Below are 15,565 nucleotides of genomic sequence, written 5' to 3'. Positions count from 1 at the left end.
TTAAGCCAAAACAATAGTCGAACGCGGGCGGGGGCGGGAGATCCGGGCAAACGGCCGAGTGACCGCTGTCGGCTGTCGTCTCGTGTGCAGACACCGCTGGGCGTGGAGCCTTCTACGTGCGTGCGTGCGTGTGTGTGTGAAGGGGGCGACTTCATGAACACACACACAATCTTGATAACTTTGAAATAAAAAGACTGATATCAGGCAGTGATTTTGTAACAGTTAACGCACTGTTTTATACAGTCTATGGTAACGTTAACACATAGCGGAGTCGCGGAACGCGTTCGTCTCCATAGCAATGGTGGCTGAGGCTCATGGGTAATTTAGCCTTCCCTGTCCAAAACTGACAAAAATAACTAATTTCTCATAATCGAAGGACAAATAATTAAACTGATGGCAAGAGCATTAATCCATCGCATTGTTTAATAATCAAGGACACTGTAGTGTTTTTGTGTTGAGGTATGTGGAGGATATCATTAAAAGACGTGAGGAAAATACTTCCGGACAGCGGCTCCTCCGTTCTCCAATAGCAATAGGTTAATAATAGCCTACATAATACATGATATACACAATGATAATATAATTGTTGCTTTGTTTAAATAAATGTTAAGTAATATCTTACGTATAGAAAGGATCTACCAGCCTTAGATGTTTGCAAAAAAGCCAATATATACTCGTCTATTGTCCCAAATACATTATTATTATAGATGTTAAGCTAAAAGATATTGAATGTGGGCTCATGGGGATTGCAGTAGTATTTGGTTGATCCCCCTCTTTGACATTATCTTACCTTGTTCTTATAGGTGTTATTCCACAGACCAAGCATGATTGATCAATTATGTGACAGTAGGTGAGCATGAGTGTGAATATATTTAACACTTAATTATCTGTGTGTAGGTGTGTGGGTGTACTCTTCCTCTTTTCCGGACTTCAGCTCACTGAGACACTGTTATGGATGTGCAATGAAAGTCAAAACAAGGAATATTTAAAAGCCAAGTAGATTTACTTGCAACATGAGTTTGTGACCATCCCAGGAAAACAGAGTCTATCAGCAGTAAAGATGTGGAGGTATTCATTTATTACATAAGATTAATAAACTGGCAAGATCTTCAGGGCACAGCATTAAAGTAAGGCCTCATTATATTATGAAAGTCACTACATGGACACAGAGTCAGGATACAAAACAACATATGAAGCGTCTGACATACCAACCACAGGATCACATCACAAAAATAACTCAGAAAAATGTAAAAAGTGAAGAGCATGTCGAGTGATTACAAAGGCCTGGTAGGGATTGACTCTGTGATACACTGACCTCCAGGGGGAGCTATGGAGTGTTTTGCAGTGGCGGTAGTGCAAAAGTAAACAATGCAGGGATTTAATCAGTGCAAAGCTGTGTATGTTGTTAGATATGACTGTGAGTGTGAACATAATAGAATTGCTTAACAATTACAATACAAAGACGATAAAATACATAGAACAGACACCTACAAGCCAACAGGGAGACCTCGGAATAAACTTACACCGGAATAATGCTGCCTTCCCAGCAAGGACTCTGGCCATGACAATTCTGTCTAGTCTTGCTCAGAGTCACTACAGGTCACTCACTCCTGAGAATCACTGTCAAAATTGATCTCTTTTTCAGTCAGAACTTGAACATAACAGTTCTTTGCATGCTTTGCCATGCTGTTGCTTGCTTGCAAGTTCTTCAACATCAAGCTCTGCAGACCTTGGATCCCATCTTGAAGCAGGCCCCACGTCTCACCTTACACGTAAAAACAAATTCAGCTTTTTATTAATTAGAAACTTTCCGATATATTGTAATGTATGCCAAGTATAACTTAAATAACTTAAATACATGCCTGATGTCATATAAGCGAGCTGAGATGACATCAGTGTCAGGGTGTCTGCACGGGTGCAAAGACACTTCCAGTGCTTGTTCATCTCTGCAACAAGAATCCTCTTCTCCTCAAGTCTCCTTACTGCCATCACCAGGTCAAACGCCTTTCTCTTTGTCCTTAGATCTACAGAGTCTGGAATACAAAGATAAAACAAAAGTCAGTTGTAATTAAGATTAGTATTGAAAGATTTTCTGGGGTTACATCGAGGCATGACAGATTTTGTGCCACTATGTGTCTATTTCACATAATCAACAGAATTGTGTACATACCACCCTGTGGAAGCTGCTATGGCCAACAATGTCGTCAGACAGAATGGTGTCCAAGGTCAGGTTTTCTGCAATAGGGACCATGGTGTTGTATTTTTCCACTACAGAATTTAGGATTTTTTTTCGTCCCTGATCTTCCAGCAGATCCGAGCACGTCCTTTGCATCCATCATTGTCTTTATAAAGACGCTCTTAACACTTGTCACAAGCTCCTTGATTCGGCTGGCCACAGCAGCAACATCAGCATCATTTGGGGATGCTGTTGCTGAGAAGAAGAAATGAAGAGATAAGAAATATGCTTCTTGGTTCCATGAAAAATATTATTTTATAGTTAGGTTCTTTGTTTGGACCCATGGGGATAATCTTTCCACAAGTCATCAGCAATCAGAGTATGTGCTCTTTGACTACGATTACAATGAGCCTCTTTTGAATTGCAGCCAAGCTTAGTCAGTTTAGTACACCTGAAACACAGGTTCAAGGCCTGCAATTACTACAAGCTATATTTAAAGCATGACAAGAAATTCAAAGTGATAGAGATACTAAAAGAAGCTTGTGTCAATGACAATACAAAAGTAGACCAGAAACAAATATTTTTCTTTACTTTCATAATTCTACACGAGGAAGCAGAAGTGATACATCAAGCAGCATATCAAACAGTATAAAACAGTATATTCTACCTTCTGCCCACTCATTGATATCAATGATCCAGCTCTCCAGTTGATTGTCTGTGATGTCCATTTCCGTTTTCATTGCCTCCAAGTTCTGCAACTGGCTTTGCAGGGTTATTGTGGCCTTTAAACACAAATAACAATGAGGGAATTGCCTACATGATGAATGTTCTTGAGAAGGACTGTAAAGCGCCTCCACTATTAGAAAACCACATACACTAATTAAATACACAGTATATTGATATATATGTGGACTATCAATATATGTGGTATGAAATATGTGTAAATAACAATTAATATTCTATATCAAGCATACAACACATGGAACCATCTGTATATTCCACTTTATTGAAGATTATTCGGGCAAGTCTTCCCTATATTTTTGTGATATATGCCACTTTATTTTACAATATAAATATCATTATTACAATAATAATATTGCTGTGCATGTTTCAGAAAGGAAAACTGGTGTCTTTACCTTCCAATATCAGTGGGCAAGTGTGGAAGCCAAGTTGTCAAACTTTTGTTGGTTCCAGCATATGGCCATGACTGTCAGCATGTCTATGCGTCCTGCAAACAGCAAAAATATGACATTATCACCCTTCTTCCAAAAAGCATTAGTAGAAGAAACTGTGCAGACTTGTGCAAACTGTGCAAACTTTTCTAAGATAATAACTTACAGTATAGTCCTATGGTACTAACCAGCTGTCTTGTGCCATTTGACTACTGTCCCATGAAAGGGCTAGTAGGTAAATAGTACAGGATAGTGCAGACGTAGCATGTAGGTGAATGGTACTGATGTGAAACAGTAGGCGATAATGGTATGGTATGCCCAGTGAACAACAGTACAGTACATTTTTTGATCACACTGCCCCTCATTATCCTCACTTCAAATAAAATAGGATGATGATATTGTAATCAATCCATCCATCCCTGTTGAATATTCTGAGCTTTATATTTTCAGACTCAGCATGTATGCATGATTTCAAAGTGGCTCACCATTTCATCAGGATCAAAATGAACTGATTACCATACCTGCTTTTGACATGTGCTTCGTTGTCACAGCAATCCTTGAGAGGAAGGCATTGCACTGCTCCACCTCCTCCCCAAGAGTCGAACCAGCCCCCTCCTGATACGCTCCACTCCATTTTACCATTAAAAAGAAAACAAAAAAAGAAAACCTAAGTGGCAACAATCTTATGCAGGTTTTCAGGGAAAGAACTTCTCATTGACAATCATTTTTTTCTTACCTCACATTTGAAATCGTGATCTTTGGCATGAAAAACTGAAAGAAATGGCCTCATGGTAAGGAGATCCTGAAGCTCAGGGCATTTCTCAGTCACTCTCCGGAGGTAAGGCCAGTACTTGCATGCCACATCCATAGCAAAAAATGTCACTGGCCTACAGGCAATTTGCCTTTGGAGGTACAGGGGGTAGGCAAAAATCTCCCCCCTGAACATATTGAGGGCACGAAGGAGAACCCCATGGCAACACAGGTATGTAATGATAACCTCACATATGTTCTAATTTAAACCCAAGACTTGTGATCATGTTGTATACCATTCCAAGATTAACTATATTTGGAGATAAAGTCTACATTTTAATTAAAATGATTGTAAAACAAATCTGACCTGCTTGTTTTCGAGGAAGATCTGGGCCTGCCATAAATAATGTTTCCCTCACTGTCCCTCTTAATCCACCTAACACCTTGCTTGCTGTTTGCGGAAAGACTGGTGGAAGGCTGACTGGTGGATGCTAATGAGCTGCTGAAGGTTTTGGAGGTGAGCCTGATAGTCAGCCTGATCAACAAGGTCCCTCATCTCCTCCAGGAGCCAGTTTGGCTCAGGATCAGCCATGCAAAGGGAGGGAGGGAGGGGGAGGGAGAGAGAGAGACAGAGAGAGACAGAGAGAGAGAGAGAGCAATACAACAGTAGAGACAGACTGACAAGATACTAGACAAACATGGCTCTTAAAAGTGCCTTTTTATTTATAAAATGCTGCTAATCGGTTGTTGGAAGTGAGAGAGATTATCTGTTGAGAGAGAAAAACAAATCAATATAATATAGAATACATCACCAAATTACAAAATGAATATTTTGTGTTGTGTAAGTCCATACTTGACACGAAATGGTTAAAAATTCAGTTCACAGAGATTAAAAATGAAATGTTCACGTTTTTAAATAAGTCATTTCAATTTATTTCCTCCTTAAAATACTATTTTTAGCATGACAAGTTGACAAGTTTTCTTTGATCTTATTCCTCAATTGTACTGACATTAAAGATAAATAGGATAGCAATAACTATTATCTCAATGATTTTAATAAAATGCTAACATTTATATTGTTGGCTGCAAGACTACGACAGCCTCAGACAACGTTCTTTACACACACAAGAGAGAGCTAACCACAGGGACAAGCGGGAGGTTTTAACGTCACGTCACGTCAGGCATTGTTTAATAAACAAGACAAACCATGTTTGATGCTGTGTCGCTGTAGCCGCTTGTCCGTTACAGTTCATCATCAGAAAACTCCGACTCACTGTCGGAATAATCTCCCTCAGATGCACTGTTCAATAAGTTGTTGGTCTCTGCTCCTGGCAAAGTTTTCAAATATTTCTTTCTCACATCAGCACTCATGTCCCTGATGTTCTGCTGCTTTCTTTTGATGAGGCTCTGCAGACCTTTCATGCCATCCTCATTTAGGTTCCATGGAGAATCTGTGGTGTATGGCCAAATAATATAAATCTGTATTAGTAACTTCATCATCACAGATTTGTAGTCGTGCTCTGTAAAATTGTAAATACATACCTTGCACTGTTGCACCGCTAACCAAGCAGGACAGCTGTTGAAGGGAATCACCACGTGCTGATAAGGAGTTCCAGTGGTTTTTCATCTCTGTGATGAGAATCTTTTTCTCCTCCTGAAGCCTCCTTAGAGACATGATCAGGTCTTTTTGTCCTGAGGTCGACCGAGTCTGGAAAACATTTGTAACAAAACAACAGTTCATGGATAGATGGTCAACATTGAAACAATCTATTAAAAGCCCACCTAGGACTATTTTTTAGTTTATAAAAAAGTATCATATTAATGTGGATGTATCTTCGTTACCCACACTTGTTAATTCAGCCATTTTTGATATTTTTGTAGTTTTATCTTTGATGGAGATGGAGAAAAGAAGCAGAGTGAGAAGCTTCTCCTACCATAGACAGACAAGGCAGGCGGAGCAGCTCGATGTGACTAACCTGAGCGGTCCTGATAAGCATCTTGTATCTTTGTCATGCTCTACAGCTCATGGGAAAATAAGGTCTTCATGCCGGCAAAACACGGAAAGTCCTCGATGGCCGTTTAAGTCTTTTGGATTAGCACACTTTTTTGCAGAAAACATTCAACAGACTAGTGTACCTACCACTATTTGGCAGCTGCCATGGCCATGCTGTGTCTTCTGACAGAATGGTTTCAAAGCACAGAATTTCTGTGCTTGGAAACATTTTGTTGTACTTTTCGACATATGATGCCAGGATCACTCTCTCCTTTCTAATCTTGCAGCGTATTTTTGCTCGGCCTTTGTTGCTGTCCGTGTCCATATAGAGACGCTGTGAGCGTCTCTTGATGCTTGCCACCAGCACTTCAATCCTGTTGGCCAAGGCATCAGCGTCATTTGTGTCTGTGGATGCTTCTGTAGAGAGGAAACATGTATGATGCATTACGTCCTGTATGGAGGGTGTTCAGGGTTACAGATGATGGCCTTCAGCTTACACCCCACCCTCAACCAGCTCCACTCCCTCTCCCAGCAGAGAGCTAGATTTTGTTTTGAGCTTGTCTCGTCTGTTCCTGTCCCTGACCCTATTGTTGTTACTGTACCCCAGTGGCAAAGAATTTAACACTTGCAATGATGTAGTGATGGCACATGCGCAGCATTACATCACAAATATCAAAGAACCTGAGTTTTCTCAAAAAGAGGAGCTTGCTTTGTGGCTTTTTGTACACAGAATTTGTGTGTACAGATACAGACCAATCAAACCTGTACCTGGTGTACTCCAAGGTAGGCTACTTGTATGACTGAACCCACTCAATGTCCACCCCATCCACAGTCACAGGCCGCAAAGATCTCTTAGACCGTCAAAGTCAACAATCATTTTTTTGGTCTATGATGTATTAAGAAACTAGCTGTTTTTGTTGAACCGGCCCATGAATGCTCCCCAACAGGTCCCTGTATTCATCTTACTGTCCCTTCTTAACACATGCCATGAATGTTACTAGAAGTTGTTGTCACTATTTCTGTGACTAAAAGACTAAATTTGTCGACATAAATTGTGTGCTACCATTAATAAATGAAGTAAGGCATATTTTGTCTCACCTTCTGCCCACTCCTTCACATCACAGACCCAGTCTTCCAACTGGCTGCCAGTCACTGACAACTCTGCCTTCAAGGACTCCAAAATCTTCTGCTTGTCCTCGAGAGCTTTTGTGGTCTACAAATCACAATGACAATAAAATAATAACATACATTTTTAAGTCCGCATTCTTAACTACTAGTATCAAAGACTATTTAACACAATCAAAGAGTGATGTTATTACTTTCAGAAATCTGTGGGACAGAGAAGTGGCCAAGCTTTGATTCTTTTGCCTATTCCAGCGCATGGACAGGAGTGTCAGCATGTCTGTGCGTCCTGCACCAGAAAATAATATGTTCTCACTATTCCACTTATTTCTTAAACCTTCTGTAAATTCTCCATGTTTTGCCATCTCACCTGCTTTTGACATGTGTTTTGTGGTCACAGCTATGCGAGACAGGAAGGCATTTACTTGTTCCACCTCTTCCCCCAGAGTTAATCCAGCCCCCTCCTGATAAGCACCACTCCATTTCACCTGTTTAAAATAAATTAAAAACAAAACATATTGAAACTTGTATATGTTGATTGAATAGTGTGGAGTAATTCTGTCACATGTAATGACTACGTACTTCACATTTGAAGTCATGAGCTTTGGCATGTACCACTGAAAGGAAGGGCTTCATGTTCAGAAGAGGCTCGAGCTCTGGGAAGGTTTTTACCATCCTTTGGAGGTAAGGCCAGTATTTGCACATCACATCCATACAAAAAAATTTAGCACTTTTACTACTAGCCAGCTTTTGTTGTAAGTACAGGGGATATGCAAATATTTCTCCCCTGTACATATTTAGGGCAGAGAACAGCACTCCATGACGACAGACTGCAAGCTCCAGTCCCTCCTCATCCAGCTTGCTGGCTGATCTGTGGGAGGTCTCCCTGGCAGCAGACCATTCCCCTCCACAAATACCTTTGCCTGAAACCTACAAAATGAAAATTGATTAATGGAAATGATACACAGAGTTATCTTAACAAACTGTACAGGGAGATTATTGTATACATTTGGTATGCAATATTACATGTTTTGTCTTGCTTTGTATGCAGTTGACGAAGCTTGTGACGTCTTCATCCTTTTCTATGAAGACACCATCAAAGATGGGCTGTTCCTCAGATCTAAATACAGCAAATGGAGTCAAGGGACACTTCATGATATCTCGTATTCTAAGGTGAATTGCTGCACATTAATAGACTTATGTTTTGTCATCAGTTCAAACACTATAACATTCTAAATATTTTATAGTACCGTGATGCACTCTTGAAGCGATAATGCATGCGATTACCATCAACGCACACTGCAAGCATATCCGGACTGCATGCAAGACAGCTGAAGGGCTCCTCCTTGCAGATGCTGTCCACCTCATATTGTACAGCCTCCCACTCAAAGAAACTTTTCAGAAAGCTGTCTCCTGAGATTCTCCCAGTCTATTACAAAAAAGGATATCAACAACTATTGACATTTTAAAAAATAAATCATTAGAGGCTCAGCTTTTCAACAACAAATTAAAAGCAATCAAAAAGAGAAAACAACCTCAGTACTCACACGGCCAAAGCGGACAGTTCGCTGATCTATCATTCTAAGATATGCCTGACAAGAGAGACCAGGAGCAGCCATTTTCATTTCTTCAAATGAAAAGAAAACATCTGTGGCATAAATGGTGGCGAAGTGAAGCGTAGCTGGCCAGTAGTCACTTCGCAGAATGTCATTGATTCCAGCTGTCCACTTGGCATTGCAAGTTTCACAAGCCAATTCCGGCATACTGAGCTCATGTCGTCCTTGAAATACCAAACACAAGAACAAACAATAAGCGCAAAGTTAATGTAGGATTTAATACATTTATCTTTTTTATGTATTACTGTTGTACTTGATAGCTATGTTGAAATTTCATATACAGTACTTGGCTGTTGAAAATACGGGAGTTGTTGATAAGGGATAATTTGCACTCCTACCATTCATTGTGATCACAGTGATGGTCTTTCCTGTTTTGATCTGCAATGACTCTGCTGGACAACCACAGATTCTTTCAGGTATCTCCACTGGCACAAAACGCTCTGGAAGGAAGAAAATACAAAAACAAACACACAAACTCAAGATTTAGGAATCTGTTGTATCTTGAGAAAACTAATGTTTTCAACATGATGTCCTCAAAAAGTCCAGCAAGGAATACATTTTGTACACTCACAAAACCAGAACTTACCACAGGGACAAAGGGCCTCATTTAGCACAAAAGTTGTTGGGGGTATTGGCTGGAAGAATCCTGCTGTACTGGCATCTCTGCTGTGAAGGGGGTGTCTGGTGTGCATGCTGACATCACATCCCGCACAGAGGAAGGGGCGGGGTCGACAATCACGACAACGAATAACAGCAGATTGCCTCCAACACTGTTGACAGATGTTGCTCTTTACATGTTCTTTTGCCACTGTGGTGTTGACTAGGCGTGGTCTCTCTGCCCTCCAGCTCTCTGAAAAGAGACTCTTTCGAGTGCTCCAGCTTGAGGAAGCCTGAAGTGATGCTGGTGCTTCCACCTCATCTTGAATTGCATCTCCTGTATCTGTGAGTGCATGCTGGAGATCTTGTAGAAGCTCCTCTGATAAAATGGTACAAAAGAAGTCTTAAATAAGACAACTGTTAACTGACTCAAAAACTTGTAATGAAATAAAAAGACGAAATTTACATCTTCACTCTGTATGGCATACACCATACAGATACAAGTAAAAATGTCAACATCTTTGAAAGGCTAATGGAGACCAAAAAAAGTGCATGCATACCAACATCTGGAGCAAAGACCACCTCAGAGTTAGTGTTGGTTGGATGAGTCGTCTGGCGGTAAACAGCTGTACCAACAACAACAACATCAACAATCATGTATATTATTGAAATGTTCTCTTTTTTAATAGAGAGTGAAACAGCACAGCCTCAGTGTCATACATTTAACTACATGGTATGTGGAAGGGACAACTAGACTTCCCCCCCACATCATCAATGGGAGCAAAGGCAAATACCAGCAACTTCGTCAGAAAAAAACATCTCAAACGGAGCCTTGATATAAATATCACCAACTAACATGGTTCATGTATGATCCAGAATGGTAAATTTCTGCAGCAAGCAGCAAGTGACCACCAAGTAGTAAGTATCAGCCAGCTACACTACGTCAGTTATATTAGTCTGCCAAGCCAAAAGGATACTCAAAGACCGCATCCAATTAAGAGTCTGTTCACCCTACTGCCATTTGACAAAACAAAAATAAATATTTGTTACCATTAACCTATAGGCAGTGACCCTTTCAGTCCTCAATTGTACTCCAATATCACATTTTTTGGACAGCAATGTTTATTCATTAGTATGGAGAGTTTCTTTGCATGTGCATGTGTAAAATATGTAATAAAGGTAACATTTAAGTGTAAAGCTGGGACTTCTGGCAAGATTTCAATTCACTCTCACAGTGACAATAAAAAAAAGAACTTCTGCAGTACCACAGTTAATATCTAATATAATATTACTGCTTCGAGGTAATAAAAGAAAGTACAAAAACAGAAATTATATTTGCATATCAGATCAAGTACTGGTTCTGGATTGTTTCCCTTGTTTCCATATATATCAAGCTTTATATTTTACTTGATTTGATACAAACGAGTGATTAAATAATCTGGATCTTAAGATATCATGAATACAATTACAATACTGACCCTGAGCAGTTGACTGATTCCTGCTTGATCGTGGTCTTGCATGGATCAAGGTGCCGTCACTGCCTCTCTTCTTCCACCTCACTGTTGGTGCAACTACCACTGGTGCTGCCGCTTCCTCACTCTGCAGCTCATTGAGCAGGTCATCCACCCTCTCAAGGTCATCGATGACCTCCTTATTATCAGCAATGCTGAGTAATTCTTCGAGCTCTGAATCACTCATATTGGAATATCAAAGACACAGACATACAGAAACACTGGAAATCAGATTTTTCAAATGGGGGGGGGTTCAGGTAATGAAAGCAAGGAAAGGTAAGAGAAAACTGCAAAACCTTTTGAGAGAAAAGAACAAAATTACAAAATTGAGAAACTCAAAAACTGAACAATATAGGCTAAGGCACCAGTATTTTGTGTTTATTACAACATACCCACTCAGCAACTAATAAAAAGAAGCTACCGTAAATTACCAAATAATAGCCAGGTTTCAATTAACCGCAGGGTCCCCTTTACACGCTGGGTGCAGGTGTATATTTTCATAAATAACCGCCGGTTCCAAATAAATGCCGAGTCTGATTTATTTATTTTTTCTAAATCAAGGAAGAAGACGTGACCACTGACACTGCACGTTTTTCTTCTTCGCCTTTTTCACGTATCGTGCTGCTTTCTGTCAGTCAGTATCACATTGATGATCGCCATGGCAAAAAAATAAATAGTACGAGTCTGTCGTAAAATACAGCCGCCTGGTCCCAAATAAACGCCTTGTCTGTTCAGTGATTGAAACCAATAAACGCCCGGCTATTATTTGGTATTTTACGGTACATCATTTCAAATATTCTTTATGTTATACAGCTGCCATACAAAGTTTATATCCATCCGTAAAATCGCACAAAAAAGGAACTTCACTAGCTAAAGACTTTTGACTCTTCAATAATGTTAGCAACCAGTGGCTAAAGTTAGCCGACTTTACATTTGTCTTATTTCAATTATGTCTGAAACAATCCACTTTGATTAAGATACAGCTCACCCAGCGTATCTAAATGTAGAACAAAAATTAGGCGGGTTCAATCTTTTTTGTGGATTGAAATGTATTTGGATTAAATTCACTCTGTTCCCTCGTAATCTTTTCACTTACCGCCATGAAGGAAAACCACAAATGCTTTTTTTTTCTTCAATAAACTTTATTTCAAACAAAACAAGCACCAGGATCGTCGCATGTGATTACGTCATAAAAGTGTGACTTACCGTAAAAATCTTTATTTATGAAATTACACTATATTAGTGAGTATAAATGCTATATGTTGGATCACATAAGAGAAACAACAACAGGAGAAAATACAAAAATTAGTCGAGTGTCTACTAAAACGGTTTTCCCATATTTTGAGGAATTGTGGGTAGTGTAGTGCAACAGTGTAGTGCATTTAGTTGTCCGAAGTAAGTCCGACAATAAAACTCCGTGTTTGTTAGAGTCGACGGGGAAAACAACAATATTGATTCTCAGAGAATTAACCCATTCATGTTATGCAATTAACAAAAACACACTGGTTGTTTTCTGTGTTGGAAAAATACGGCGAATATCATTGAAAAACCTATTTCCGGGTGTCGGAGTGACAGTTATCCAATGGGACTGGCGCTCAAGGCGTCTTTAGACGCCGCGGTGATCACTTGCTCTGTGCGTCACATATCGCCGCGGAGGGTATTACATTGGAATCAACTGAGATCCCCCTGCGTCGAAATAAGGCACTCAGGGGCACCTTGGGCGTCAGTGCACAACGCGAAAGGGCCCTGACCAAGCGTCAGTTTATGACGCGTCGGGAGTGAGACTGTGTTGGATATTTCAACCGCCAGTTTTTGTCCATAAATCTCTAACATACAGTCAAGCAACTCGTTTTGGCTGGTCTTGGATGTGTACTTTGCAACCTGTGTGTTTGACAGGTGATCGGCTAATTGGCTGTCTAAAAAAGAGAACTGGTCGACGAGGTCCAGAAACACGCCCCGCTGGAGTGAAGTGGGAGATTCGTCTGACCCCCGCAGAGCAAGCTCGTGTCCCCCACAAAATTTAATACAGTCCACAATCCTTGACAGTGAATGTCTGTTTTTTTTTTTACCAGCTCATTGTGTCTCTGTACAGCGATGCGGTGACCCTCATTAAGCTGACAGGCGATGTTTACTTTACCCAGCAATGACAACTTTACGGCATTTCCAATGTGGCTCGTGCTGCATTCATGTTTCCTTATTTTGTCGGACAAATGTTTCAAATCCACAATTCCTTGTTGGGTCCAAGCCGTGTCTCCTCCAAACAGCAAACATGGGAAACAGAAAAGTGAATTTCTCGCAACACTTGCCGTTAGCCAGTCCGTTCGCTGAAACCATGTAACACAAAAGTTACGATTTTGCCGTTTGTCCTTTTGTGTTATTTTTACATCGTTTGGATGATGTGCTCCCAATCTCTTCACTTCTAACTTTTCCTCCAAAGACATTAAAGAAAACTGATTAGAAAGTTAATAATCCACTTCGTTCATGTTCATGCTAATGCCTGCCATATTGCATGTTGCTCTCTTCATGCTCTCCAACTTCTACTACGAACTAGAACTGCGCTGTGACAGGTTGAAGGTCACTGTACTGTTGCTACCCCGCTGTGATAGGTCGAAGGTCACTGTACTGTTGCTACCCCGCTGTGATAGGTCGAAGGTCACTGTACTGCTGTGATAGGTCGAAGGTCACTGTACTGTTGCTACCGCACTGTGATTGGCCGAAGGTCAGCCTTTGGGCTGAATTAATTTAGCCCAAATGGGCAGCATATTAAGGGGGCGTGGCAGGGCACCTGTCAATCAAACGTCAATGGAAGCTTACCCTACTGAGTTTGGGCTGAATGAATTTAGCCCAAATGGGGGCGTGTCACGACACCTGTCAATCAAAAGTGAATGGAAGCTTGCTACTGTGCTTGGGCTGAATACATTTAGCCCATTCACAGGAAAAAACCCAAGATATATCATATATCCTGGGTTTTTTCTGCCACTTTTTGGTGCTGTTGTTGCTTTGGGTTCAACCAAAATTCAAAATGAATATGTTCGAAGGTTTTTAATAATATTTTTTCATTTTTACTGTAGAAGGTAGGGAGGGCTTAGCCCTGTTAGCCCATACATACCAGCCGCCCCTGATAAGCACATATCACATCCAGCCTCCACACACGCATCAAATCTAAATCGAAACCAAAACATACCAGTCTGGCTACAAGGAATAAAGTCCGCATTAACATGCGCAAAATAACCTCTGAAATACTATAACACGCATCAACAGTGTCGGTCCGAAAGAGCTGCAAACAGAATAAAACGTGTTGTTTTAATTTATATTATTAATTGTTAAAATAAAACGTTTGTGTTCTGAGTTTTCTCTATTAAAATCTTATGTAAATGCAATAATTACGGTTTACTATATGCATGATATTAATATTGATAAATGTATAATTAAACTTGTTAAAATTTACATTTTAAAGTAAAGTAGGCTAATTCTATTCTTTTTTTTTTCGTTTTTTAATAAAAATATCATGACACAATGAATGCATTCATCACTCATTCGGGTATTTACATGAGAGATAATAGAGTTTAAATCTAGCGGTCAAAATGACCGTTTACGGCTGTTCTAGCAGTGTTGGAGTTCAGGCCCTTCTAGTGTTAAACATATTTATTTCTTTGCATAAGCAAAATACTTCTTGTTAATGAGGATCATCTCTCTCTCCGCTGTCCGCGGTGCTGAACCAAAGAAGCCCTGACGCATCACTACCTGCCAAGTCTAACGTAATAACTGCATTTGTGGGAAATCGCATGTTACGTTTGTAGTAGGCAGCGGCTATTACGTTTGTGGAAAATGGATTACATTTGTGGGTTTATTGGCTACATTAAATACTGCAGATTTGTATTACCTTTTGTGGTTTATTACGTTTGAGGACATTATTACATTGGCGAGCATTACATGCTGCCTACCAGAGATCCGATCCTCAGCAACATCATACAACACAGTGCCAACAATTAATAATACAGTTTATACAGATTAGCCCTTACCGCTTGGCGCAAACTCTGTCTCAAACCGGTGTAAATGGATTCCGGATCTTTTTTCAGTTCTGTAATGTCTAATAATACATTGTCCACGTCTCCTTTCCCTCTTACATCACACATAATGAGGTATGCGAGGTATTCTCTCCACTGCTGGCTGGTCCAGTTAGCAGGGAGAGAGATGCAGGTGGAGTCACCATCATCAGCGGCCTCTGAGCTGTCTTTAACCAGCCTCTGTCAGCTCGTCCTGTATCATGGTCACCCCGGGCCCGGCTGTTGGCTGCCTTTCACCGGCAGCAGTCCCCGCAGGTCCGCAGGTGCAGCGGTGGTGTCGGTCCTCATCCTAGAATCTGACGAAGAACTCGCCTCTTGCTGCTCCTCAGGGTTATTCGTCTTCGATCTCTTTTGAAATCCGAAATTTCCGGTTTCCCTGTTGTCTTTTAGATAAGATGACTGCAAAACATCGCATGCTCCAGCGCGTTTTTAGTTTGGTGAGGACAACAATTGCATGCAGGTCGGTATCTTTATTAAAGTGAAATAGTGATGCGCAAATCATACATTAAAAATAGCCTAATTTTACAAATGGTCCATGATTATGACAATCCCAAAAAACAA

The 15,565-nt window shown here is 40.4% G+C and overlaps 1 protein-coding gene across 9 annotated transcripts; it reads right to left on the bottom strand.

Moving 5' to 3' along the window:
- Nucleotides 1–1,866: 1,866 nt before the first annotated feature.
- Nucleotides 1,867–11,446, bottom strand: LOC115594270 (uncharacterized). Of its 9 annotated transcripts, XM_030438237.1 has the most exons (20): nt 10,905–11,446; nt 9,987–10,052; nt 9,416–9,805; nt 9,168–9,269; nt 8,761–8,993; nt 8,464–8,642; nt 8,240–8,333; nt 7,796–8,143; nt 7,584–7,701; nt 7,411–7,502; nt 7,190–7,304; nt 6,239–6,508; nt 5,641–5,806; nt 4,466–5,549; nt 4,085–4,119; nt 3,870–3,976; nt 3,313–3,404; nt 2,844–2,958; nt 2,171–2,431; nt 1,867–2,033 (listed from the first exon to the last, which is right to left on the bottom strand). In XM_030438237.1, exons 1-13 carry the CDS (start codon nt 11,122–11,124, stop codon nt 5,688–5,690), a joined length of 2,346 nt encoding a protein of 781 aa, XP_030294097.1. In that variant the 5' UTR covers nt 11,125–11,446; the 3' UTR covers nt 1,867–2,033; nt 2,171–2,431; nt 2,844–2,958; nt 3,313–3,404; nt 3,870–3,976; nt 4,085–4,119; nt 4,466–5,549; nt 5,641–5,687. The 9 variants fall into 9 exon arrangements, with proteins under 9 accessions (XP_030294097.1, XP_030294091.1, XP_030294094.1 ...); XM_030438231.1 differs by having other exon boundaries at nt 4,085–5,549; XM_030438234.1 differs by having other exon boundaries at nt 3,870–4,286.
- Between the last annotated feature and the right edge of the window lie 4,119 nt (nt 11,447–15,565).

The sequence above is a fragment of the Sparus aurata genome, chromosome 13 (assembly GCF_900880675.1).
Source record: "Sparus aurata chromosome 13, fSpaAur1.1, whole genome shotgun sequence".
Lineage (NCBI taxonomy): Eukaryota > Metazoa > Chordata > Actinopteri > Spariformes > Sparidae > Sparus > Sparus aurata.
This window is presented reverse-complemented; position numbering and strand designations above follow the sequence as displayed.

Bases quoted from the DNA above. Each gene is read 5' to 3' on its own strand.
- LOC115594270 (XM_030438230.1), bottom strand. From the start codon at position 11,124: ATGAGTGATTCAGAGCTCGAAGAATTACTCAGCATTGCTGATAATAAG. The intron at 8,334-8,463 runs GTACTATAAAAT...TGCTGTATTTAG, and splicing joins CGCTTCAAGAGTGCATCACG to ATCTGAGGAACAGCCCATCT. The intron at 5,807-6,238 runs GTAGGTACACTA...AATGTTTTCCAG, and splicing joins ATGGCAGCTGCCAAATAGTG to ACTCGGTCGACCTCAGGACA.